General features: G+C 42.4%; 2 protein-coding genes and 1 pseudogene across 9 annotated transcripts; 1 reads left to right on the top strand and 2 right to left on the bottom strand.

Moving 5' to 3' along the window:
• Positions 1 to 5449: 5449 nt before the first annotated feature.
• ARMCX3 (armadillo repeat containing X-linked 3) lies at positions 5450 to 12691 on the bottom strand. Of its 2 annotated transcripts, none has more exons than XM_047076322.1 (5): positions 12573 to 12691; positions 11961 to 12068; positions 11599 to 11659; positions 11269 to 11339; positions 5450 to 10992 (listed from the first exon to the last, which is right to left on the bottom strand). In XM_047076322.1, exon 5 carries the CDS (start codon positions 10844 to 10846, stop codon positions 9707 to 9709), a length of 1140 nt encoding a protein of 379 aa, XP_046932278.1. In that variant the 5' UTR covers positions 10847 to 10992; positions 11269 to 11339; positions 11599 to 11659; positions 11961 to 12068; positions 12573 to 12691; the 3' UTR covers positions 5450 to 9706. The 2 variants fall into 2 exon arrangements, with proteins under 2 accessions (XP_046932278.1, XP_046932279.1); XM_047076323.1 differs by having other exon boundaries at positions 11961 to 12040.
• Positions 12692 to 17688: 4997 nt separating this feature from the next.
• ARMCX6 (armadillo repeat containing X-linked 6) lies at positions 17689 to 20578 on the top strand. 7 transcript variants are annotated; one of them, XM_047076317.1, is made up of 4 exons: positions 17689 to 17773; positions 18076 to 18153; positions 18529 to 18603; positions 18923 to 20578. In XM_047076317.1, exon 4 carries the CDS (start codon positions 19068 to 19070, stop codon positions 19968 to 19970), a length of 903 nt encoding a protein of 300 aa, XP_046932273.1. In that variant the 5' UTR covers positions 17689 to 17773; positions 18076 to 18153; positions 18529 to 18603; positions 18923 to 19067; the 3' UTR covers positions 19971 to 20578. The 7 variants fall into 7 exon arrangements, with proteins under 7 accessions (XP_046932273.1, XP_046932270.1, XP_046932275.1 ...); XM_047076314.1 differs by having other exon boundaries at positions 18529 to 18609; XM_047076319.1 differs by lacking the exon at positions 18529 to 18603.
• A 4625-nt stretch (positions 20579 to 25203) lies between these two features.
• LOC124509294 (potassium voltage-gated channel subfamily S member 3-like) lies at positions 25204 to 26617 on the bottom strand (annotated as a pseudogene).

Raw genomic sequence — 26617 nt, 5'->3', positions numbered from 1 at the left:
CTCAGTCAGTTAAGCATCTGACTCTTGATTTCAGCTCAGGTCATGTCCTCACAGCTCATGAGATCAAGCCCCATGTCTGGCTTCACACTGGCAGGGTGGAGTCTGCTTGGGATTCTCTCTCGCTCTCTCTCTGCCCCTCCCCTGCTTGCACACACATGCTCTAGCTCTCTCACTCTCTCTCTCAAAATAAATAAATAAATAAATAAATAAATAAATAAATATTTTTTAAAAATTTAAACACTACTTTCAAGTTTAAAAACTGAGATTAGGGGCGCCTGGGTGGCGCAGTCGGTTAAGCGTCCGACTTCAGCCAGGTCACGATCTCACGGTCCGTGAGTTCGAGCCCCGCGTCGGGTTCTGGGCTGATGGCTCAGAGCCTGGAGCCTGTTTCCGATTCTGTGTCTCCCTCTCTCTCTGCCCCTCCCCCGTTCATGCTCTGTCTCTCTCTGTCCCAAAAATAAATAAACGTGGAAAAAAAATTAAAAAAAAAAACTGAGATTAAATGAAGGAGGAAATATATTTTAAAAATGAGACAATTTATAAGCACACCCTCTTATCTTAACAAAATAAAATCAGAAATAAATAATAAAAGATAACCATAAAATGTAACTGCCTGATTATATAGTTCTCTAAAATAACTAGTGGGTCAAAGCAGAAATTAAAACTAAAGTTGTAAGCTATATGGAAAGCAAAGAATACATCATATCAAAGCCTATGGAGCATGACTAAAGCCGTACTCCATGAAAAATAAAGTCTTAATTACCATTATGATTCAAGAAGACCATATAAAGGGAAATAAGCACTCTTCTTGAAGAATTAGATAAAGATAAATACAACAAAACATATCCAAAACTACAAGAAATTATAAAAGTTAAAGATAAAAATATGACCAAGATAAACAATTGTAAAAGTGAAAAATCCAAAACTGACTCTTTGAAAAGACCAATAAAATAGACTCTTCATGAGTACAACTAAGTGAAAACAGAGGGGAAGCAAAAGTATACACATTATGAAGAATAATGGGTTTAACTATATAAATGTGATTAAAAATTATAATTTTACATACATATCTGACATCAAATTAAAAACTCTAGAGATAATGGGTGATTTCCTAATAGAAATTACCAACATTAACTCAAGAAACAGAGGATTTGAGTAGAGAAATTACTAGAGATTGGAATTGTGATTATAGATCTACCACTAAAAAAGTAACCAGAATCAAATGATTTCACAGTTCAGTTCTATCTAACCTTTAAAGAAGAGATAATATCCATGTTACTCAATCTCTACTAGAAAAGAATAAAAAAATTGAAAATTCACTGAAGAATTTTATAAAGCTAGCAACCCTAAAACCAAAATCTGTTAAAGATAGTACATAAAAGAGAATTATTAAAAATACTAATAATAAATATGAAATCAAAATATTAACAAATTATAAAACATATAACCAAATAGAGCCCAGAAGGTTGGCAAGAAAAAGCTATATCATGATTTAATAGGGATTGATCCACAAAGGCAAAAATGTCAAAATTAAGAATTCTACCAATATAATTAATTTCATAAAAATATTAAAGGAGAAAAAGTATGCTTCTTTCAATAGATATTGAAAAGTGATTGGGGAAAAAATCAGCATATACTCCTAATGGATACCAACAGGAACAGAAGGGAATAACTTAAATATTAAAAGCGCTTTTTACCAACAATCAATAGTAATCCTCATTCTAAACATGAAATGTCAGAGTCATTTCCACTAAATGGGAATAAATCAAGGTTATCCACAATCTTTATTTTTATTCAACAGTATCTTTGGAGATTAAAGCTACTGCAATAAGATAAGAAAATAAATAATTAGTATAAAATTGGGAAAGTTAAAACTAATTTCAATTTACAATAGATATGATTGTGTTTGTCTAAAACACAAAGGACTATTTAAAAAGTACAAAGTTAATAAGCACATTTGAAGAGGTGGTGCAACATAAGATAATACAAAAAAATAGCTTTCATCTATTCCAGCAAATTTTCAGGGAGTATGACGAGACCATGTGCTAACATTATTTTCTTATTTCTTTTGCTTAAAAGGATATATTGTTGGTGAAAGGAGTAACATCTATTAAATTCATCCACAGAAGGTTTTCATCAATTGCTACTTCAGCCAACTGTGTTGGTGTCAATGTCCCACTGTATCTACTTCATTTTTTATTACATTTTTTATTTGTACTCAAGTGTGTTTTATAAACATAAATCTCTATTCCAGCTTTTATAAGAATATTACTTTATCTTGTTAGTGTCCACCAAAACGTCCTAATTCATAGTGTTCAAGCTCTCTAGATCTAACAGTTCGTTCCATGTTTCAAAAAGATCAGTTTCTTATCTTTGGTTCCAAGGTAAATATAACAATATATAACAACTCTCCTCCTTGGAAGATTGAATTAGCTAGCAGATTTTCAAATTATCAGATACACTGATTAGTTCATCCACTGTCATGTGTCCCAAGACAATATTAAGATTGCTTTGAGTGAAGTGTTGTCATACTCACAAAGTCATCTGCTAGACTGCCTTTTACAAATTCTTATGGCATGCTCAAACCCCAAAGCACACTGTATTTATCTTTCTGGTGTTTTAAATGTCTTCATAATAGACCCATAACACAATGAATTACTAATTTCACAACCCAGTACTATTAATTTCATCTTTAATAAAAGCGGCTCTATAATACAGGAATTCACCAACTGTCCTCGGTATATCATACTTCAAAGATAGCAAAAAGAACAATAATGTTTCCATTTACAGAGAACAATAACATTTTGTACATAGCCTATGACTGATAACATATGAAAAATTCTGCCAAAAAGTGGAGGAGACTATGGCATATTCAATGTCTGGGGCTGGGAAAAAGAAGTAAAATTACTTCTCTATTTCATACCACTCATAAAAGTACATACCAGGAAGATTAAATTTTTTTTTTCAACGTTTATTTATTTTTGGGACAGAGAGAGACAGAGCATGAACGGGGGAGGGGCAGAGAGAGAGGGAGACACAGAATCGGAAACAGGCTCCAGGCTCCGAGCCATCAGCCCAGAGCCTGACGCGGGGCTCGAACTCACGGATCGCGAGATCGTGACCTGGCTGAAGTCGGACGCTTAACCGACTGCGCCACCCAGGCGCCCCATACCAGGAAGATTAAACACACACACACACACACACACACACACACACACACACACACACAATTTTTTTAAGTTTGAAGAAAATATAAAAAAATTATTTTAAAACTGTGGGGTGGGAAAAGTCTGCCTCAGCATGACCCCAAAACTAGAGACCCTAAAGGGAAAGGTTGAGTGATAGGACTACCTAAAAATGTAGATCATCTACACAGAAGGACAACATGAACAAAGTTAAATGAAGTAAGAGATGCATGGAAAGATACACATGATTTGTTTTAAGTGAAATAAAAGTTGCAAAACAGAACAATGGACTATCAGTTCATTTTCTGATAAAAATGTGAATACATATATCATTTATGTTTCTATATGCATAAAACATATTAGACTTGTAATAATAGCTAACTGTAATGATGGGTAAGAAAAAGGCAGTTTTATGTTTCACTTTATATGTTTATCTGTTTTAATTTTTAATAAGCATGAGTTATTTCTATGGTTTAATAAAATAAAATAAAGAAGATTAAAAATGAGTTCATTGTGAAAAATAACTTCTCAGAGTTCTGGTAATTCGCAAATCTGTCTCAAAGTGGTAGTCAAATGCCCAGTTGGATGCATAATGTTGTCCACCAGTGCAAAGCCTATACTATGGCCTTCTTCCCCAGACACTAATTTTCTCTGGGTTAAACAAATCTGGGACATCTATTAGTAGTTTAAGAACAGCTTAAAAACATTCCAGGGTGTTATTAACATCTTAATACTTCCCCAATTATAAACATATCCACCTTAACAAACATAATCATATATGTGATATACATTTATAGACATTCAAAGTTATGATATTCATGAATAAGGATTTAAGCTTTATATTGGAAGAAAATCAAACAGAATTTATTGAATTTTCACAGATGACATGGTGCAATTTAACAATTCCATTTTTGGGCTGTAAATTACATGGGTCAGTTTAACAAGAGGTGAAGACTGATGATGTTAAATAGTAGTTGATTATAATGAATCATTGTCCAAATCAGTTTGAATGGATTTACAATTTGTAAAATATTTTAAATACTGGTGGTTTTATTCATTCTTGCTTAAATTCCACTTTTCTAATATCAAAATGAGAATCCTTTTAGCTCATTTTAAATGATAAAAGAAAGTAAAAATTAAAATTTTTGCTTTATGAATCAATTTCATTATGTCTGCATTTTCACTGCAGTTTATTGAACGAAAGCCACAAAAATTAGCATGAACATAGTTAAATCACATTTCAGTGAACAGAAGACTGAAATGGAAATGGAAAAAAATAATTAAAGAGCTGACAATTAATTTTGCTTGGGTTTCAGAAAAATTTAATAACAAATTATCATTACTCATCAAACAAAAATAATCCAGAAAAGAGAGACACTAATCAACATGTAGGGAAGAATGTATTGCACCAATACCAGTTTCCTCCTGCTATAAAAGTATACATCTCTCAAACTCTGTATGAAAGCTAATTGATAATATATCTTTATAGTCATAGTATATCTTCTATAGTCATAAAACTGCCATCCACTCATACTCTGCCTCTGTCAAAGGGGTATCCAAACAGACAAAATTTAGATTTGTGTCCAGGAAGAAATATACTCTAACTATTGAATACAAGTATTTGATTTCAGTAACAAGTCAATCCCCACAGCAGACATGGATGTACCAGGTTCTTCTGCTTTGATGGCACCAACATTTAGCTAACATCAATTTGTCCTGATTCCCTGAGAACTAAATAAATAATCATTTGATGATAATTCGGTTTCTAATGTAGACTGATTTCAGGGACAGAATGTTCTGAGCTCCAAACACTAAGAATCTGGTCTACTACTTGGTAACTATTTTTCTTACAGTAACATAAATTATCACTATATATATATATATATATATATATATATATATATATATAATGGAATATTACCCAGCCATCAAAAAGAATGAAATCTTGTCATTTGCAACGACGTGGATTGAGCTAGAGTGTATTATGCTAAGAGAACTAAGTCAATCAGAGAAAGACAAATACCATATTATTCCACTCATATGTGGAATTTAAGAAACAAAACAGATGAACCTAGGGGAAGAGGGGAAAAAGAGAAGGAGGGAAAACTATAAGAGACTTTCAACTATAGAGAACAAACTGAGGGTTGATGGAGGGGAGGTGGGCAGCGGATGAGCTAAATGGGTGATGGGTATTAAGCAGGGCACTTCTTGGGATGAGCACTGGGTGTTATATGGAAGTGATGAATCACTAAATTCTACTCCTGAAATGAATACCACACTGTATGTTAACTAACTAGAATTTAAATAAAAACTTGAAACAAACAAACAAAAAAGAAATGCTCGATAAACAGGGGGCTCTATGCCCAAAGATCTTGTATTATTACTCTTTCATTTTTTTAAATATAAATGGTCAATAGGGCCAGAGAGTTACACTAAGCCCAATCTCATTGGTGGACTGAATTATATGTGCATGAACCTGTAAGGATAAAGTAATAAGGCTTCCTGCTCTCCTCACCTCTTTTCTTCCTACGCTGAGGTCTATCACCAAACACACAAACTGTCCAAACCCTTAACACAAGGCCTGAGGGGAACCCAATGCACAGGGTCAAATGTGGAAGTATATCATTCTGAAAAATAAATATTTGTTATCCTGCTTAATACAACCCCTCAGGGCAGGACAGACCAGGGGTCACTATCCTAGTTTACTACACACCAAGATGGCATGCAAGATAGTTCTGGTTTAAAGGCAAAGAAGAGCCACATCTCAAATAGAGAAACCAGAAAAAAACCTTTAACTTGGGATGTGATGTAAAATGAATGTACAAAGATAACATTGAAAATAGTCATAATCATTCTTAGAAAACCCATTTTCAAGAGAACTTAGCAGAGAAATTAAACAAATGGAAGCATAAACACACAATTTTCCTGAACCATATCAATTTGCTAAACCTACACTTGGAATGTTTATTGAGACAAGACAAGTAAACTATGAATTTTAAAAAAGAAAACCACTTTCCTGAGCCTTGAAATATTGTGCTTTAGGTGACAATTTACAAAAGAACTATACTTCATTTTTGTTAAGATTACCTTTGGACACATTTTACTGGGATAGACCCACTTAAATTCCTGAAATTGTTAGATGATAACAAAACCAAAATATCCTCCAAGTTCCTAATTTCCTCAGTTTCCCAGGAGCTGCCATCATCTCTAAAGACAGGACACTGCCTCCTCCATGCCCCCATGATCTGCCACTATCACGGCCACAATCCTAGAACTATACCCTTCCCAAAATGATTGAGAGTGACAACCTCCAGTGTGAAAGCATCAGGACACTGGCATGTGGCTTGGCTGGCCATGTGGCCTGCCTGAACCAGGCTGTCACACATCTGTCTCACACAGCACTTCCCAAAGTCTGGGCAATTTGGTTCCAAATAATACCAGGTGTGGGACATCAAAAGTACATGCCATGCACATAGGGCTGTGCCACGCTAAGACTAGTTCCTCCTCAGTCTCTGTTCAACCAGAGTTCCAGAAAATTTTTGGCATCCACTCACACCCTAGGTCGCCACATTACCACAGCAATGACAATTCTGTATTAAATGCCCACTGTTGCGTGACCTGGTGTCATGGAAATTAAATGGTCACAGAAGCACAAAGAGACTATACAGCCAGTTATCTTCCAGAAGGAGGAAATAAAGATATAACTGGGAGGGAAGGAGAGGGGGAAAGAATGAGAGGGAAGGAGGAGAAATCTGCCAGAGCAGATGGATGCTAGTCAGGCCTGTGCCCCTGCCACATGGTGGCTTTTTATTACTTAACCTCATTTTCACCCACATTTCAAATGAGGTTAAGTAAAAAAAAAAATCACTCAGCACCCCAAATTCAACATGGCTTGATGTAAATTTCTTTTTTAGATGTTCAAGCTACACATCTGGGTCAGAAAACAAGTGTGTTCTCATTGCCTCTGTTTTCTCAAGTATCTTCAATGAATATTTTTTAGGAGCAAATTAGAAAGATTTTAAATCAGGCTCTGAAAATTTATATACAGTATCATCTAATTTTATGTATACAATATATAGAAATATGGATAGTGAAAGTGTCTGAAAGGGTATACACTCAGCCTCAATTCTGTGCTTCTCTCCCCAGCTGCCACAGTTCCTTTGGCACCCCTCCACTCTTATGCTCTGCACCTCCTCTCTGGGAAACCACATCCAGTCCCATGTCCTCAATTACCATTCATCTTCTGATGGCTCCCAAGTCTTTATTTTTCCTCTGAGTGCCAGTTAAATCCATTCAAATGACAATAGGCTGTCTCCACCTGGATGGCACATAGATTCCTCAAACTCAATTTATTTTAAGTGTATTAGCCTTCCCCTCCCAAATCTTTTTCTCCTACCCAATAATAGAGCAAGAAAAAAATGTTACTTGCCTTTTCCCTAATCTATCCTTAAAACTGGTATCAAATGAGTCTCCAACTTTACTTCATTCAATAGGGTCCTCGTATGCAACAACTTTAAGCCAACCAGTTCCTGACCCTTTTGTCTACTATAGACAACATTAAGGTAAGTATATAGAAGCCTGGGGCTGAGAGCAGTTGGTAACTGAATGGAGGATTTTACCCTTCCCTGATCTCACTTGGAATATGTTGCGAAAGCTGGTGAGATCATGTCTGAAGAAACACTGAGCCCTTGGAAATAAGGAAATCTTATTCTTTGAGAAATTATTTTAACAGTTGTCTTGGAGGAATCACAGAACTCTACACAGTAGTCACTTAATAAATGCTAACTTTTATTGTTCTTATTTATTAAATGACACTGACACATGGCAGAATGCCCCCAACAAAACAAAGGCCACCCCAAAAAACTATCAACCCTGCATTCTAGGGAATTAAGAGTGCTTATTTTTCTTAATTAACTGCTCTGTGCCAGAACATTCAAAGTATTTTGCATGTATTATTTAATTTAATCCTCATGACAAGCCCTATCTTCATCACTCATCTATCATTTCAGAGAGGAAACTTCATGCCATCTCATTTTTAATCTAAATTCTTTTTTTCCACTCAGTACATGCTCCAATCACCTGCTTCATTGTCAACACTTTCTTTTTCAATAATTTCCAAAAAAAATACTCATTTTATATAAATAAAAATATAAAGATGAATAAAAAATAAAAAAGTAAAAGATCACTCATTATCCTTCCACTCAGATATAGCCAGTTACTTTTGGGGTATCTATAATTCCGTAATTGTTAGTGTCTACTTTAAAATGTTTTTTTATCTTCAAAAAAGAAAAGGAATCATTCTATGAATACTGCTATCTAAACTACCTTTCTCATTTAACAATGCAGGATGAATATCTTTTCCTGGCAACATGGATTTGGATCAACATATTTATCTTATATACTGTGTGAACATTCCTGAATTTATTTCACCATTCAGGTGTGCTAGACACTTAGTTGTTTCCAATTGTTACTGTTTTGGACAGTGCTGGGATGAAAAGCCTTGTCCATAAAGCCTTTAGCCAATTATTCAATTATTTCCTTAGGACAAAAGAGTAACAAACTTTAAGGCTTATATGTATTACCAAATGGCCCTCCACAAATCTTGGTCAAACTCAGTGTAAACTTATTCCTACCACAAGAGTTTGATAGGATCCATTTATCCACACCCTCGCAGATGCTGCACAGTTGGTGAGAGAGGAATCTCTATATGAATTCCAATTGTTCTTTCTAGTCAAAAATATTTGACTCTTGGTGTTCAGTGGGATAATATTCAAACAACTCTCCACAAACTGGCTTCGTTCAGCTTTCCAAATTTATTTACTTCCATTCCCCACACTCTCTAAGTAGACTAGTATCCTCACTGTCATAGGAAAAGGGTTCCTACCTCCATGCCTTTCTCACCCTAGTGCTCCCTCACTCCAGCTCTTGGAATGCCCTAACTACGTACACCATTCAGGACTCATTTTAAATAGCCTCTTCTTCCATGAATCTGTAGCTGACTACTGTATCCCACAGAAGCCTTTGCTTCCTCAGTGCTCTGAGACTGCATATTTGACAATGAGTATATGGTCCAGATATTGTTATCTATTTGTTTGTATTTTTCTTACCTCTCAAACTATATTATAAACCAAAGGACAAGGCTGGTTTCTTTCTTTCTTCTTGTTTTGTTCAGCATTAATACACAACTTTATTGATGATATACAAATCAAGTTAATGCAAATGACAGGAGAGAGCTTACTTATGAAAAACTAGTTCACTGTCACTTACGCAAAAGAAATAGTAAAAATATTTCAATCTAGGCAGCGAGATAAAAAGCAACAAACATGTTTTCAGAACAGGTAGTGATATTCATTCATCCAGCTTAGACCTGAAGATCAACTCAGATAAAAATCAGCATTGATTATACAATGATATTCATCACTCAAAATTGGCAGCTGAAAGGATTCCTTTACCATATAAACAAGGTGGAGAAAAGGAATAGTTTACAATGTATGTTACTTCTAAACTACAAAATTAAGAATTTATTCCTGGCTCTTTGGGAACATATGCTCAGCCAGTTTGGCCATGAATTTTCCAACTTTTACTTTCACCAAAAAATCATGGTGACTTTCTATTCCCAGAATCTTATCAGCACACACTTGAAATTCTTTTAAAAAGAAGAAAAGTGAACCTTCACTGAATTGATTCTGAGCAGATTCATTTTCTTCCCATTTAAAATTGTCATTTATGTTCTCAAATATGACCAGAAGTTTAAGAATAACCTCTTTGTTCTCCTTCTTATTAAAGAGGGAACCAAGTGAAGATGGTACTTGGGCCCTGAGCAGTTCTCTAGTCATGGCTGGATTTTCAGCCAAATTCAAAAGGAGTTTCAAAACCTGAAATTTGGTTTCTTCATTTCCTGCTGAAAATAAACGAAAAAAGTCTGAAATGGAATTAGCAAGCATGTGCTGATATTCATTAGTAACAGTCATATTTGTGAGCAATCTTAGTCCAGCCAGCTGCACCGATGAGTTCAAGCGAGAAGTGATTGTGTCATCACACACTTGATTCATGTATATCTTAAGCCTGCGCTGATTTTCAGCATTCACACTCAAGTTATTCAGGACAATTAAAGCCTTTTCCTTAACTATGGGATCCCGAGTATTGAGAATCTTTGCAACAATTGGGAGACCACCTAGATCACGAATAATATCTCTGTTAAATGCATAAGCAGCGTTGTTACCCAGAGCAATTAAAGCTGCTTCAAGAATATAAGGCTTTTCAGACATCTCAACCAAGCAAAGAACTTTCTGCAGCTCTTGAGGGGACAAAATAGTATCATCTGAATTGGGGGAAGCCCGTTTCTGAACAGCCCGACGAGCCCGAGTAGCCCTGGCCCTTGCTCTGGCCCTTGCTCTGGTTCCAGCCTCAGTCCCAATCCGGGCCCAAGGTGGGTACCACACTATACCCTTGTTTTCACTGTTGTCATCATCATCATCAGACCAGTCATTGTACCTGGCCCCAGGACAGTCCCCAACATCATCCACATCCCCAGACCCACCCTCAGCCATTTTCTCCTTGTTCTGTTTTCTTCCCCGGGTCAGTCTATAAATGCAATAGCAGGCTCCAGCCCCAATCACTAGTCCCGCAGTCACCCAGCCTACTTTCCTGGCGTAGCCCATGCAATCGTCCCTGACAATAGCAGGGACCAAGGAACAGAGTATTCACTCAGGCTGGGAGAGGAGCACTATGGGCCTGGGTGCAAGGCTGTGGAAGGTGATCGTCTTCAGCCACTTCAAGGACACAATAGCTGATACTGGAGGTGGACCTGGGAGTGGAGGAAGGAAATGGGATTTGAGTTTCTTTTTTGTGTTGCCCCACACAGAGAGTTGCACAGAAGGACGGGAGCATAACAAATGTGTAGCTGGTATGAAATGTAGATTGTTAATAAACCCTCTGTATCCTCCTCATTTCACCCTCCCCCTACCCTCCCTAACCCACCCTCTTCCCAAGCCTAGATAAAGGCTATGGAGCCCACAGTCTCTGCTGAGGCCTCAGCACCCCAACCTTGGGTGTCCCCAGGGAATGACACTGTTACACTAACCTCCTCCAGACAGACAGTTTGTCCCTTCTTCCCTTCCCTGGAGGTGTGCCACGCCCAACAACCCTTGCGATCTGCAGAGAGACCACAGCCGGTGAGAACTAAGGACTTTGATGGATTGACTGTTCACATCCGTAGCTTTCCTGATTCACCATCCAGGCTGTTAGATTTTTTTAACCTCTATGCCATCCAAAACATGCACAAGCCTGCCCCTTCCCTAACCTGAAATGGGAGGGATGTTAGGAAAATAAGGTAGAATTGAGTGAGCTTATCCAACTGCGGCTGATTTCCAGCCCCCCCCCCATTCCAGGCAGCCCCCACGCCTACACCGACCTCTACTGATCCAAGGAAACTTCCTCCCTCTCTTCAAGTGGTGCCACCTGCTACAGCAGACCTGCAGGATGACAGATCGAAAACATCGGACTAAGTACTGTTGAGAGAGGATTATGAACAAACTCTCTGATAGGTTTCCATACTGTCATTCTCCTCCACCCCCACCCCCACCCCCGCCCCCGCGACACACACATACATACACACACACACACACACACACACACACACCCTGAACGCCATTTCACCACAGTCCCAAGAGTACAAGAAAGACACTCAGACTCAGCCCTAACCTAGATCATTGCCATCTCTGGCTTCTCCCTAACCCCACCACCGCCCCTCTTAGGGTCTCCAGATAGTCTTACCCTCAAATCGACCTTCACCAATTGGGGTTAATTTCCTTCCTCTTCTCTTGCCTGGTGTAGTGTCGCAACCTACGGAAAGACTGGCAATCCAGGAGAGGCTTGGACCCCCTAGACACAGAGCCATGGTCAGGAAGACACAGCCACAGTCAGAAAGACGGAAAACGGCTGCTACTAGAGCTCTTGGTGGACGACCAGTCCCCAGAACATGAAACTGTTTCCTAATTCAGAGGCCTGGTTGTCAAAGGTTTCCCACCCCTATTAACCCCTCTCAGCGTTCTGCTGACACATCACTTTGCACCTTCCCCCTCCCCAAATGTTCAACCTTTCCGCCAGCACTGTCCTGAAGGACTGGGGGCCAACACCCAGGCCACAGCTCCCTTTCCGGATTACAGCCTCGGCTCCCAGCAGATTTCCAACTCCGGATCTCTGTGCTCCTCCCCAAACAGCCCCCTGCTCACCATTTCGTAGCATCAAAATGGTCTGCGGGCGGGACAGATGTCTTGGAAAGCCGGCGGGGAGAGGAAGAGACGACGGAGGCGTCTCAGGACCCGCGACGGTCTCCGCCCTACGCCCTCGGCCATCCCCACCTTATGGAATCTCCCAGGCACTGACCTGCAAGAATCCAGGACAATTTCCTTCTCCTCCACCTCTTTCCCTCTGCCGCAGGCCTGCTAGCCCTCAGGGCAATGGGGAGCTGGTACTCAGACGGGAACAAGGACCAGAACAAGAAGGACTTCTGCACACGTCAGCTCTTGGTCACGTGAGACCTACGTCATCCACCAACTCGGGTCCCTAATTTCCCCTCCCACCAGCAGTGCGGCAGAAAAGGGACCGCCCCCCCTCTATTCCCTCCCCCATACCAGGCCTTGTTACTCTTTCTTCTTTGCTAACCCCATTTCCCTGTAGTTGTGTTTGCCTTCCTCGGATTACCAGGAAGGGACAGCATCTTCCCCAGGGGCTACTGGCCACTTGTACTTTTTGAAAAATTGCCTCTTCCTTCCCCTAAGCTCCTGGGACGGCAACCTCTCCTTTAACCTCCCCTCCTCCCAGCTATTAATGTCTACCATTTCCTCTGAAGTCTAGTCCCTGATCTCAAACGAAAAAGCCATCAGAAAAGGAGACTTGTAGTGAGAGCGTGTTTTTTACTTTCTTAACACATTTTAGTTCTTTTTGTTCTGCCCTCTCCCGCCCCCAACCTGCATTCTTTTGTGAGGAAAAAAATACTATAAAGCTATTTTCATTTGAGAGAAAAAAAAAAAAAAAGAGTGGGAGTTGGAGAGTGATGTTGGGTGATGGCCTCCAAAACCCCACATTTTCTCATTCGTGGGGAATGTTACACACCTCACTCCAAATCATATTGATGTCTTCTGAGGCCTAACACATAACACAAACCCTAAATGAGCCCGTTGAAGTGTCTAGAATTGCATAAATCTCCTGATGAGGCCAGTCTTCTAAACAGGAGAGCTACACACTTACACTTGCATCAGTCAGCAAGAAAGAGGCATGGAGCCCTCAGAAGCCAGTAACACAGAAAAGATTGAGTAGGAATCACAGCTATGTAGTGGATATCTGTCCAAAAAGGTATGCACACTGACAAAGTAAGTAGCATAAAAGAACATTACAAAATATACTTGAGTACAAATAGGAAATATCACCTTTAAATAAAATAAGTGTTAGAGAAACACTGAGACCACTGAGACCAAATTGCCTGAAATCAGCATCTAGCAATTAGTGTAAAACAATTTCACGGACTGATTTGGTGAACTCTGTGATTCACCTGTCAGCAATGATAGAACTTTTTTATACGGGGAAAAGTAATCAAATAATGTCAGAACATGGGATCTACAATGGAATATTCCTTAATAGTTCAGATATAAGGCTATTATCTGAGTATAACTTTTATAATCCACAGACAATATGGAAGCAAATCAAGAAACTGGAAAGTTTGGGAATAGGCAAAACTCCACAGAAATTCTTGTCAGGGTAACTTCCAGGAGGCAGTACTTGGATATGACTGAAATTTAGCAAACAGAAACCAAATCAGCTATGTGATACTGTATTTGGAGAAAGATTATGTGCAGCGTGGGGCTTATTCAAGAATAGGAATGTATGAAAAGAAGAGTCAGAGAAAAATATTGGTAGTTCCCACCCAAGTGCTGTCTGGGGAGAGGGAGTCTTGGCTAAGATGAATGGAACATTCAGCTTTCCTTGGCAGAGCCATCACCATAATGTGTAAGAGTATTTCAAGCTTCCTTAGCTGAAAGCCACTTCTTAAGGTGAACCAATGACCTTGATCTGATTTCAGGCTCACCAAGCAACCTTCTGAGGTTGTGGCTTCCCAAATAGTAGCTTGCCTACAGGGAGAATGGACTGGTAAAACTGACAGAAACCTCCAGTACCCCCTGACAGTTGAATTTCTCAGGGTAAATTATTCATTTGTCACTCCTATTGAGACTTAGCTTCCCTTTTGTCCCACTTACTGGGAGAGAATGCAGAGATACATGGGTTTGGGTATTCAGATCTCGATTTATACATAAGTCTCTGAATGGGGTTCTTTCCTTGATAGAGGCCTTTGCTTTCAGATGAAGTCAGGGGTTGATCATACAACAGTGAGGACAAGACACTGAACTATATATACAGCCTTGTGGAATCCTGTCAGGAAAGCCAGGTAACTCTGGCTTAGAATACAATCCTGTGCATCACCATTTCCAAAATGTACCTCTCTAATGTTTAGTTAATGTGAAAATTACAACTAAGACATCCTGTGGCACATAGGCCCCCAGCATCTCAGTCATAGCTGGACAATGGGTTAATATCCAAAGTAGTTAAAAGGCTCTTGCAAATCAATATCTGAAACAATTTACATTTATCCCTGTGAAAAGAAAGTAAGTGCATATTACGTTTTACATACCCTTTCATCTTCCCCAGCAAAAGGGTGAGCATTGTGCCCAAAATAGACCAACTCAATACTCTCCTACTAAAATTTAAATCTTGAATACAGATTTAAGAAAACACTGAAAATCAGCAGAATTGTGGTATCCTGAAGAGACTATCTGTGAATTCCTCCTACCTATACCCTTCAGAGCTGACCCTGATCTTCGACATTCCTTCATTGTTTCCATTAACCACGTTTGGTTTCTGTTGCTTGCAACCAAACAAAGTTAACTAAAACAAATTATTTAGTACAAAAACAAATAACACAGTACATAAAGTAATACAGCTTTTTAAAATAATCTTCTATAATTTTTTTTCTCACTCTCTACAATCCTATTAGTGTTTCCATCTGGGGATCCTTTTGTGTTTGGGGGCACTCTGTAAGACACCTATCACATGTGACTACATACCAAGTTAAGCCAAAATATTCCTTTTGGCAGTGGCTTCACACAGTCTTCTTCAGGCTCAGGAACTTTTAACAGGCTTGTCTGAAGAATTGCTTAAGGATTTTCCTCTTTTGCTTTTGAAATGGTATGTCAGGCAAACAACCTGCCCTTAAATAGTTGATGATGCCCTTAAATAGTTATAATGGAGAGCAAAGTGGATTTTAAATGTTAGTTTCTAGGTTCCTTGGTAAGAATTGTGGATCTGAATGACAAAGGAGTAAGATAACTGAAAGGGTTATCATTCCCATGTTTTATAGGAAGTTTTAGAGATGGAGTGGACTCAAACAGGAAAGGTCTGACAGACTGGGAAAATGACGGTCAGGATAGTTATATGTTGGAATAAGTGGAAAACATACCAAAGTAGGGGAGGGAGATATTTTATACTAGTAAGGAGAGGTAAGAGTGGCGCTTTTGTCCTTGCAGCTTTGTTAAGCTTTACATACTCCTAAGTTCTTTCTAATGTATATGGTCAAAACAAGCAAAAGCCATTTATATAAGTACTTAGCAGCCAAAAATTGAATGATGAACAGTTAGATTTGTTAGTAAAACTCCATAAATGGAATTCACTCGTCCAGAAGAAAATAAAGGGAGACAAAAAGAACAGTATAAGGAGATGATGCGAAAGAAATGCTGTAAGGGTTTTAGAGAGAAATGGCATAATACTGGTGAAGGAATTTGGACTACAAAAGTTTTGAGGAAGACCAGAAAGTTGTGGTGTGCTCTTGACTTCTGAATATTCACCAGCAAGGCACTCTGGGCTCCCTGACTCACCTCCTGAAAGGGCCTCCCCCACACGGGGGCCCCTTACAAGGGGAGCTTCCTGCTGGGGTGTCTTATTTCAATGTTCTAAGAAAGAAGCTGCCTGAAGGGTCTATATTTAGAGTATGACTCCCTGGCAGGGACAGCTGAATGTCTGGAGACTAGTTTCTGCATACTTTGTCCCTGAGTTCTGGGATTATTCTGAGGTGCTTGTATGGGGTGGTACAGTGAAATTGTCACAGAAGGCAGCGAGTGAAAAGGCCTCTTTCTCCTGGTGACTGCTTGGGATCCTGTAAACTGCGCTTTTTATGAGGGAAAAATGACAAAGATTTCATTTACAGACCCTCACCACTATCTACACTGGAAGGTGCTGAACACAAGCTGCTGCTAAGGTGACATATAGTACATGAACAACAGATCCCGGAGATATCTCACCAATGTTGTGATTAAATGAACATTCCACCTGCTAAGCCTCATTTCCATCAGTGAGTGGGATAACAGGGAATTCTTTAATTTATGGATTTCTTATGGGTTACACTACAAAACTTGAGAATAGATTTTGAATAAAGACTTTTGGGTGAAAAACAGGCTAATCTGTGAAGTTACTAATTTCTAAAGTTCATCTGAACAGTAAGATTAATCTGAATTTAGGGTCTGAAAAAAGTATGTCCTTTGAAGCCAGAAGGAAAGCCATTCAGCAATTTTCTATGAAGTTCTCAGCCATCTGACACTTAATACTATGAGTTCAGCCAAAGAAAGGGAGAGTGGTTCATGTATCAAAAATGACCACGATTAAAACGCTGACCACCCCACTATACATTCATTTTATCCATCAATCTATAAATCATATTGAAAGCACACTAGTTTTGTTTGCAAGGATATGTTTTTAAATTTTAGTATGCTGTTTGAAACCTGCTATTTCCTGTGAATTCAGTAGAAAATATTTTCAACAGGGTATAAATTAACTTAACCAAATCAATGAGGTCTTCCTATTACCTGGCAGATCTTGTTTGTTACATATATATGTATCTACATATGTACATAACTTAAATTCTTTTTTCTCCAACTGAAATAGATTTATTATATTTTCTGGTTACAAAATAGTGTAGCTTGAGTCAATAAAAAAGAAAGCATGAAATAGAACATAAATGTATCAAAAATATTAATAAAAACCTCACAACTACTTGAGCTTCCTTTCATGCAACTCCCCCCAAACCCCTGAATTTTGGTTCAGAAACCGGATGTGCAAAGGAGTAGAAAAAGAAGGTATGGGAGCAGGAGTTTCAGAGCCAAGAAAAAGATAAGAAATTTCCCCCCAGAAGAAGTATAAGTAACAGCTGACCCAGGAAAAGATGCTGCCCCATCGTGTAATTAGAGAAAGGCAAATTCGACCACCAGAGAGCCAAGGCCGCTTCTGGCTTAACGGTATTGTTATAGAGGAAAAGAGTGACAGGGCCCCGTGTGAAGGGGGGAGGTACGGGGCAGGCTGGCGCCTGCCGCACTGCTTGTGGGAGTGGAAATTGGGGGCCAGAGCTCATTCGTGACGTGTGGTCACGTGACCAAGAGCTGCCTAGAGCAGAAGTCCTGCTAGTCGCCTCCATCTGGGTACCAGCCCCTATTACTCTGCAGGCGTGTGGAGGAAGAAGGAAACTAGTCCCGGACCCGGACCGCGAGGTCGGTAGGAGCCTGGGCTCTGCTTAGAGGCGGCGGGGGTAGGAGAGGGCCAAGGGCGTCACGAATTCAGGTTCGAGCTGATCCGGGTTGTGTCCCCTTCTCACCTACTTTCTAAATGCCGGCGCCCCCCTCCCTCGTGCCCATTTAGTAGAGAGAACTGGTGGACTTTGGGGGGGTGGTTAGAGGAGTGAATGGCGGTTCCAGAGACTCCGAAGAAAGGTGCCACAATTAGGGCACTCGTGTCCCGAGCGCTGCTCCGTCCACCAAACACTCCGTCCCCTGGGTTCCCTGTCTGTTTGCAGGTTTGTAGGTCTGTTGGCCCATAGGACGCCTCAAAAGTCGTCCTGAGGGAAGGAGCAAACTGCCTTGGGACCCTGCAGGTCGGTCTGAGGGTGGGATGAGCCCTGGACCCTGGGTGGGGGTTGGTGATGGGGGTGGCGGAGGAGGAAGGGCTGGGAACTGCGCGGGCCTGGTCGAGTCGCCCTCTCCTGGCCCCTTCTTTCTCCACACCCCCTCCCATCTCAGTGCAGGGAAAGGGGTGTGGCGGCCTTTGCTGGGGAAATGGCGGATGATATGGGGGGAAGGGGGGAACCCCCGTTAGAAAAGTCAGAAGGGTATGAAAAATATTTTCAAGTCAAAGGCTGAAAATTCAGAAAAGCAGGTATTAGGACCTGTGTTCTCAGTGCTGATCCATCCAACCACACTTTCAGTTTTTCAAAGCCGGCTATCTGTCTTTCCATCTGTCCTTCTGCCAGACTGTCCATCAATCTCTGTGGAAGGAGCACTGACAACCGAAGACAAGGGAAGAAGAAGGAATTTACCTGACTTTGGTAGAGGTTGGTGGGGAAAACTGCCTGTGAAGCTTTGTAGGTGGGGGTGTGTGACAGAGGAGACTACCTGAAGGTTTGCCTCTCCATGTCACCACCCTCCTGGATAGCATAGCACAGCCCTATCTCCTGCCCTTTTCTGTAGGGCCTGAAAGCATAATGGTTGGTCCCAATGGTACATAGAGAATAATAAACAAATAACAAAGAAACAGGTTACTAATAATCCAACTCTCTCAACCAGAACTCAAACTCTACCCTGTTTGTGTAGTGAGGCACGAATTCAAACACAGCACAAGGCCCTGATACTATTTCTCAACCATAGATTCATCACAAGAGAGCTACAGGAACCTGAGAGAGGCTGAAGAGGACTACACTCCACCATTACTCACCCTGGCCTTAGCATCCTCTTCAATCAGGTGGAACAAGTCCCTCTGCCATCCTACCCAAAGACTGGCACAGACCTGAGCATGGGCCGAGCTCGGGAAGTGGGTTGGATGGCAGCAGGACTCATGATTGGGGCTGGTGCCTGCTACTGTGTTTACAAACTAACATTAGGAAGAGATGACAGTAACAAGTTGGAGGAAGAGGAAGAGGAATGGGACGATGACCAGGAGCTGGATGAGGAGGAACCTGAGATTTGGTTTGATTTCACAACTATGACTCGGCCCTGGAGTGAGGATGGGGATTGGACTGAACCTGGGGCCCCTGGAGGCACTGAAGATAGGCCTTCAGGTGGGGGCAAGGCCAATCGAACACACCCAGTAAAACAGCGCCCATTCCCTTACGAACATAAAAATACTTGGAGTAATCAAAGCTTTAGAAATTTCAGTTGTGTTCTTGACCTCTCCAAGTGTCCTTTCATTCAGGGCAAAATGTGGTTTGCTCAGCCCAAGGATGCTGGTTTTTCATCTATCCACAATATCAATAGTCATTTGGCCAGCCTCTCCATTGTTGGAAACACGATCCCCACTCCTGACCCCGCTATTAGGGAGAAAGCTTTATGTGCTCCGGATAACTTGAATGCAAGTATTGAAAATCAGGGGCAGATTAAGATGTACATCAATGAAGTGTGTCGGGAGACTGTGTCACATTGCTGCAACTCGTTTCTGCAGCAGGCCGGATTAAATTTGTTAATAAGCATGACAGTTATTAATAACATGCTTGCCAAGTCCGTTTCAGACTTGAAGTTTCCTTTGATAGTAGAGGGAAGTGGATGTGCTGAGCTTCAGGTTTTGAAACTGTTGATGGGTTTGTCCGAAAAGCCAGTCTTGGCAGGGGAATTGCTGGGTGCCCAAATGCCGCTCTCATTCATGTCCCTCTTTATGAGGAACGGAAACAGACAGGTTCTCCTGGACACCCTGGCCTCTTAAATGGCCATCTCGAACAGAATGGAACTGAATCTGCCCAAAACCCTTCTGGTGAACACACACATGTGTTCTCACTCAAAGAATCTGCAGTGGGTGCTGTTGAAGATCTAGTCTTAGCCCATCACCACATCACGGGGTGAAAGTTACACTCGCTAAATCGAGGACCACACTCCTATTGGCCAGGCAGGGGTTCCCACAGGGCTTGGAGTAACTTCTTGGTTTTGCAGTCTGCAGGCAATGTGCATTGTCAGTCACTCCCTTGTGGTCTTCTTCCTGTGGTAAAGGGATCATTCCAGCTGCCAGCTGTGGATACAGAACATCCTATTATAGCATCATGAGGGATGCCCTGCCCGTGGTGGTCTCCCTGTCTAAGCGGGACCATTTTGTGGAGACCAGACACATATCGGAGCTTGTGCTGAAAATGCTTTTGCTGCCGCCTAGGTTGAATTCTTTCTCATTTACTGCTTCTTTGCGAGCTGATGGATGGTGAACCTATTCATCAAAAACGTACACCCCCCTTTTGTGTGCTGTACTGACTTAACCTTACCCACCCAAACCTACCATTTGTATGTATCATCAATAAAGGTGTGTGCTTTGATTGGCAAAAGCGAGACATGGAACTTGCCCTTGAGTTTACAGTCTACATGAAGAGGAAGACAAAAATACGCGACCAACCAACACCAACCCACGCTAACTGGGGGCCTTTGCTCCCTGACAAATGCATGCTTATCAGTGCTCACAGGAGGCGGGGTAGAGGTGGGCTGCAGTGCTCAGGATAAGCCTCAAGAAGGGCCTGGAGGGCTGGGGGTGGGAACAGGGGAGTGGAGGTGGGGTTAGTGGAATCAGGATGGAGTGTTGGGAGGACTGAAAGAGACAACACTTTTGAAGCAGGCGGCACAGTGCCTGGCACCTGGAGCAGAGAAATCCCTCGACGAAGGTGTCTTTCCTTGACTGCCAGCCTAAATAGGAAGGTCAGTATCCTTGGGGTGTGTGTACACGTCCTTGGGGACCACTGGACAACCCATCCCTGCGCATGTCACGCACTAGTTATAGCAATGATGGTTGCTGCTCTCCGAGTGCCCACTTTGTGTAGTTCTGTCTCTCCTGCAAAGCGGCTGTTAAACCTACCTCCAGGCTCCCTCCCTCCCTTGGGACCCCAAGCCCAGATTCCTGGCAGAGCGAGAAGTGTTGGCCTCTGCTTCCTCTGGGGGAACCTCCTTTCTGCCCTTTCCCTGGTACCTTCAGTGAAACCCAAGAAGGGGCCAGCAGAGCCTTCCATGAACTCCCCATTGGGGTGGTAGGGCAGATGTTGAGGGTGGTGGCAGGGTATGACAGGTCCATGGGGAGACATCTCTGTCGCCTCCATCCAAGCTCCTGGCATCCCTAAGAGGAAAGGAGGAACCCAGCCCTGTGCACTGAACCACTCCGTGGATCTGGGCAAGTCACGCTGCCACCCCTCTCAATACTGCCAGACCCCTCCCAGCAGCACCTTGGCCCCTGCATCACCAAAGCCAGGTTCTCTGACGGCTATTGATGTGTCAAGCGATGGTCCTCTTCCTCAGAGCCCTGGCCAACAGGCTCAACAAGAAGCTTCCCTTGGGCAGAGCTGCGTCTGTGCCTGGAGCCCTCTCCTGGTCTCCATGGGATGCTGCTCTGGGCCACTGTGCCCTGCACATCAGCACTCTGCGCATGCTCTGCTTTCGGACTGCTCTCCTCTGCACAGAGCACAGTTTTACTTTTTTTCCCTTCTCCCGGAGTTTGGGTTGCAGGTAGATTACAACTCTAAGACTTGTATCCATCTGCCCTGTGCTTCGGCCTGACTAGCAGGCACCGGCACCTGCCAGGTGCCCCAGAATCTTCCAACATGCAATGGAGACACTGCTTCTTCCCAGGCACTGGCACCTTGGATGGCCAGCATGTGACTTGTGGTTGCTGTGACACCACGCCCCAGTAGGGCTCACCCCCCGGGAACTCTATTCCTCTGCTGGCTGCTGGGCCCTGCCATGTTGCTTAAGAGTTGCTAATGCGACCACCCCTTTCTCCCAAACCAGCCTCAGGTGGACTGGGCAATCTATTTCCCAAGTAGAATGGCCGTGCAGACAATGCCCACACCCACTTGTCCCAGTGGAGCCTGCTTGGCCAATGCTGTCTTCAGTGACACCCTCATGCTCATTCTCTTTAATCTCAGCACAAAGGCAGAAAAGATTTTCTCCTTCCTCCTGGCTTGGGGCCCCAAGTTAACACATGCCTCCCTTCTCCTCTTTGCTCTGCCAAATCAACAGTCAAGTGCTGCCACAGGCACTTGTCCTCCATCTCCAAGGCAGGCACTTGGCATTTTTAGGCCATGGCTGACTTCTAACTCAGGGAGGGCCTTGGAGACTTTCTGCCCATCTCCTGAGCAACTTTCTGTCCCTGGGAAGCCTGTTGGCATCGAAGGGTCTCCATGGTGTGGTTTTGGCCCAACTCAAGAGCCTCCTCTGCATCTGCTGGCACTGCCCTCCAGAAAACACTCCTTGTGTCTGGAAGCTCAGGCCTCTGGTCTGCCCTTCATCCTTTGGTTGGTTGCTGTGCCAGAGCAGGAACCCTAGAGGCACTGGAGGGGACTCAGGAGCATGCCTGCCACTCAGGGCCTGATTAAGACATACAGAGGCTTTCAGCACCAGAAAGACCATGGTGCCCCCTCTCATACCTAATTCAGAATGAAACAGCATGGGACCACCAGGCACCAAACTTGCCTACCTGCCTGCTGCAACTAACAGATTCTTTCTGGGCTTCCCCATGGGAAATATTTGACAAGGTCATCGATGCTTGAGATTGTCACACTCTGTGGGGAAGGGCCCTGCCTTGATGGGGCCCACCCCAGCCTTGCCTGCCTCTTGGCTAAATCTGGAACTGCCCCCACAGACTGCCTTCCAGCTCCCAAAAAGCCCTGGTCTGCTTCTTATTCATCTCATGATTACGTCTACATTTGGTGCCTGTGGGTACTGGCTTGCACACTAGCTCCCAGTGCCCTCCCCAGCTTGCTACCTCTCCTGGGAAATTTGTGATTTGACCTCCCTCCGCCCCCATTAAGTGGCTCCTGAGGCTGCAGACATCCAGCTTCCCAGCGGATGCCTCCAGTCTCAAAGTCTGCATCCTTCCCCAAGGCCCTATGTGCCACTCTCAAAGCAGTTTCAACCATAATCCCCTCACCTTGATGTGCCACCCACAGATAGGCACAGCCCTCACCAAGTCAATCTCTAAGCCGCCACAGCACCATTCAGCTTAGAGTTTGACAACTGTGGCTAGTGCTGGCTCCAGGCTCCTTTCCGGGGGCGGGCCACCAGTTGGTCTAAGATGCAGATGGGTGTTACACCACAGTCCAGGACAGTCCTGCAGAGGATTGGCCAGTCCCTTGTCTGCTACACATGCTGCATGCATCACCTCACACCCTGTCACTTCCCTCCTCTCTTGCTCTTGGCCTCCTGTTACCCGGAAGGCAGGCTTCTTTTCCCTCATTGCCTCTTGTTTTTGTGTGTGGCTTAGGATGTCCTCCCTCATGCCCCAATTACAAAGAGTCTCCTATAGGGTTTCCTAATTCCTTCATACTTTTACACTTAAAGGGTCTCACAGATCTACTTGGAAGTTACCTTTGTGAAAGGTAGGAGGTGTGATCCAACTTGACTTCTTTCCCCAAAGGGGTAGCAAATTAACCCAGCACCATTTAGCACTCCATTCTCACGCTGCAGTGTGGCACATGTGGGATCTTCATGCACCCAGCCGAGCATCCCCTCTGTGGCTTCCCGGTGGGAATTATGTCCTGAGGCACACCTTTCTCCCAGGAACTCCTAACTGACTCGGGGACCCTCAGCTCACTGGGGGGCCCTATGGCAGGTGGTGTGTGTGTTAGCAGGGAGGTATGTATTGGTGCTTGTGAGCAGGCCTCTGTCCCAGGTTCCTTCTCAGGACATATCCTGGCTCACAGGAAACATACGAACCCCATCCCCCAGCCTACTTTAACAACACGGGAAAGTGGGGACTGGTTTCTTCCCTCACCAAAATTACTTTATTTGTGTGAGAGAAAAGCAAGTTCATTTTCTATGTTTAGATTTGCTGCACTTTGCACATGGTAGTCTTTTGCCACTGTTGAAGTATGCCTATTGTCACATGTTGCATTCATGGCTCAATAGTTTCTCTCAACACTGTCCTTGATTTTTTATTTTTATTGTGGTATATTTCATCAATCTGGAATTTTAACTAGTCTGTTCCTGTCAATTTTTGTATTGAACTGTGATATTTTTTTAGGAGTCTTCACATCCCACATTTACTAGAAAACATTTGCCTATATTTCCTTCTTTTCTTTAATATTTTTTTTAGAGAGAAGGAGAGAACAAGTGGGGTGGAGTGGCAGAGAGAGAGGAGAGAGAGAGAGAGAGAGAGAGAGAGAGAGAGAGAGAAGTAGGCTTCCATGCCCAGTGTGTAACCTGACACAGGGCTTGATCACACGACCTGGTGATTATGACCTGAGCTGAAATCAAGAGTCAGATGCTGAACTGAATGAACCCCCCAGGCACCCTGCCTATATTTCCTTCTAATATAAATACAGTTTTTCTTTTTAGAGTTAAAGAAAGAACTTCTTTAGAGTTAGGTTCTTTTTTTAACCTACTAGTAGCGTATATTTGTAATGTGTGTGTGTTTTTGTACATGTAGTTTGAGGTAGACTTTGTATCTTAATTTTCTCTAAATGTATAATGAGTTACACTAATGTCATTCATTGCAGAATCCAATTTTTTCCCATACAGAATTAGGCAAGTATGCTCCAAATTCCCATGTTTAGAATATGAACATGGATTTACATGCATTGTCTCCTTTTGTGGATCTTAACAAGCATGTAGTCTTCAGTCACTGGACCTTTGATTCTTATCAGTAATTCACACTTAGCTCAATTGAGTAAATGACAAACACAGAATGATACATAAGGCGTAGCAATAAGTTCCACCCAATACCATTCACCTTTTTTCCCAAAATCATATCACAACTCTTTCTTGTAAAACATAAATTTTAGAACAAGGCACTTAATTCACTTTACTGTGGAAAAATAAAGAACATTCTACCATCTTGGAGCAATGAATGTCCAAGTATGGCTGTAAGGTACACACTGAGAATTTAATGATTTTAACGAACCCATTGAAGTTTATAAAGCTGTGTTAACCTAACATCAGGAAAGAATGCAAGATAAAGGCACAAATGTCCCTGCTCATGTTGCAGTGTAATTCCCCAAGGATGCCATGTTATAAACATCCTCATTGTCTTCAGTGCTTGAAGCATATGTAGACTTGGGATTGCTCACCACAATTCCCATAGAAGATAGACTGGTGATGAAGGAGTGCATCTGTTGTGCATAAATATCTCTACTGTTAAAGTAAGGTAGCTTGTGACATGTCTCTGGTGGGTCCTCACTGCACTGGTTCACATCAATGTCCTTCTGCTTCTGGAAAACTTGTTGAAGATAATGGTGATAAGCCATTGATAGTGATAGCACAGATGATGCATGTGCTGGCGATAAGCTTCCTGGCCAAGGTGACTCGGTGGTTGTCTCCATAGCCCCTAGTAGTCATGCTGATGGTGGCCCACCATCAACATATAGGGATGCTGGTGAGGTTGGAGATGTGGTCATCTTTCTCCACAGAGTAGATAAGCACAGAAAAAAAACAGAAATGCCCACAGAGAGAAAGAGAAGCAACAGCCTAACTTCATGGTAGCTGTGTCTCTATGTGATATCTAGAGAACAAAGTCCTACTGAGTGCTGGGCAAGCTTGAGAATTTGGAAAATCCTTATAAGCCTGAAGATCTGGACCACCATGCCCATGTTCTCAATGTCCTCGCTCTCTTCCTCCTTGGTGTCTACAGTCAAGGTGGCATAGAAGGGAATAATGAAGATGAAGTCAATTATATTCAGAGGGTTTTTCCAGAATTTCTTTTGAAAGGGAGAAACAAGCAGCCAGATGGCAAGCTTGCAGGTGAACCAAGTGATGCATGCAATCTCCAAGCCTTCCAGCACGGGGTCATCTACCTCTCCATCCTCATTCTGGAACTCTGATATACTGTGGACACACATGGCCACAACGGAGGCCAGCACCACACTCAAGGAGGTGATGGCAATCAATGAGCTTGGCAGACAGGCAGTAGGCTGGATTTTCCATTCAAATCCAGATCTTCTTCTGTAGTTGACCAAATTGCAGCTTATCAAACTTCTCCAGCTCCTTCTCAGAGAAAAGTCTTCAGAAGAGCCTGTACTCACATCATTGCTTTTCATGTCCCAATCTTTCTCATAGTTTTCTTCCTTGCCTTCCTAGTAGCCCTTACTGCAACAGAAAAAACCCCCACGCAGCTCCTCCATGACATGTAGCTTACCCGTGTAATAAAAATTCAAAACATATCTGAACAAGGAGGGGTTCAGTTCAAAATAGTACTCCTTATTGGCATGACTCACTGTAGTCTCACAGCTCCAGAACGGCCTCTTCTGAGTGACAGGTGAGCAGCTTTCTGAGTCTGGTGTGAGGAAACCACGGGAAGGTGTTTTGGTTGATGCACTTCTTAGAGCCTCCCTCGTTCAAGTTGACAAGTCCCTCCTCTTGTCCAGGATGATGCAAAAACTAATCAAATACCAT

Source organism: Lynx rufus, unplaced genomic scaffold (assembly GCF_022079265.1).
Source record: "Lynx rufus isolate CCGP_SWC_20201006 ecotype Redwood Valley unplaced genomic scaffold, mLynRuf1.p SCAF_14, whole genome shotgun sequence".
Classification (NCBI taxonomy): Eukaryota; Metazoa; Chordata; class Mammalia; order Carnivora; family Felidae; genus Lynx; species Lynx rufus.
The sequence above is the reverse complement of the archived record's forward strand: the minus strand, read 5'-3'. Positions and strand labels throughout refer to the sequence as shown.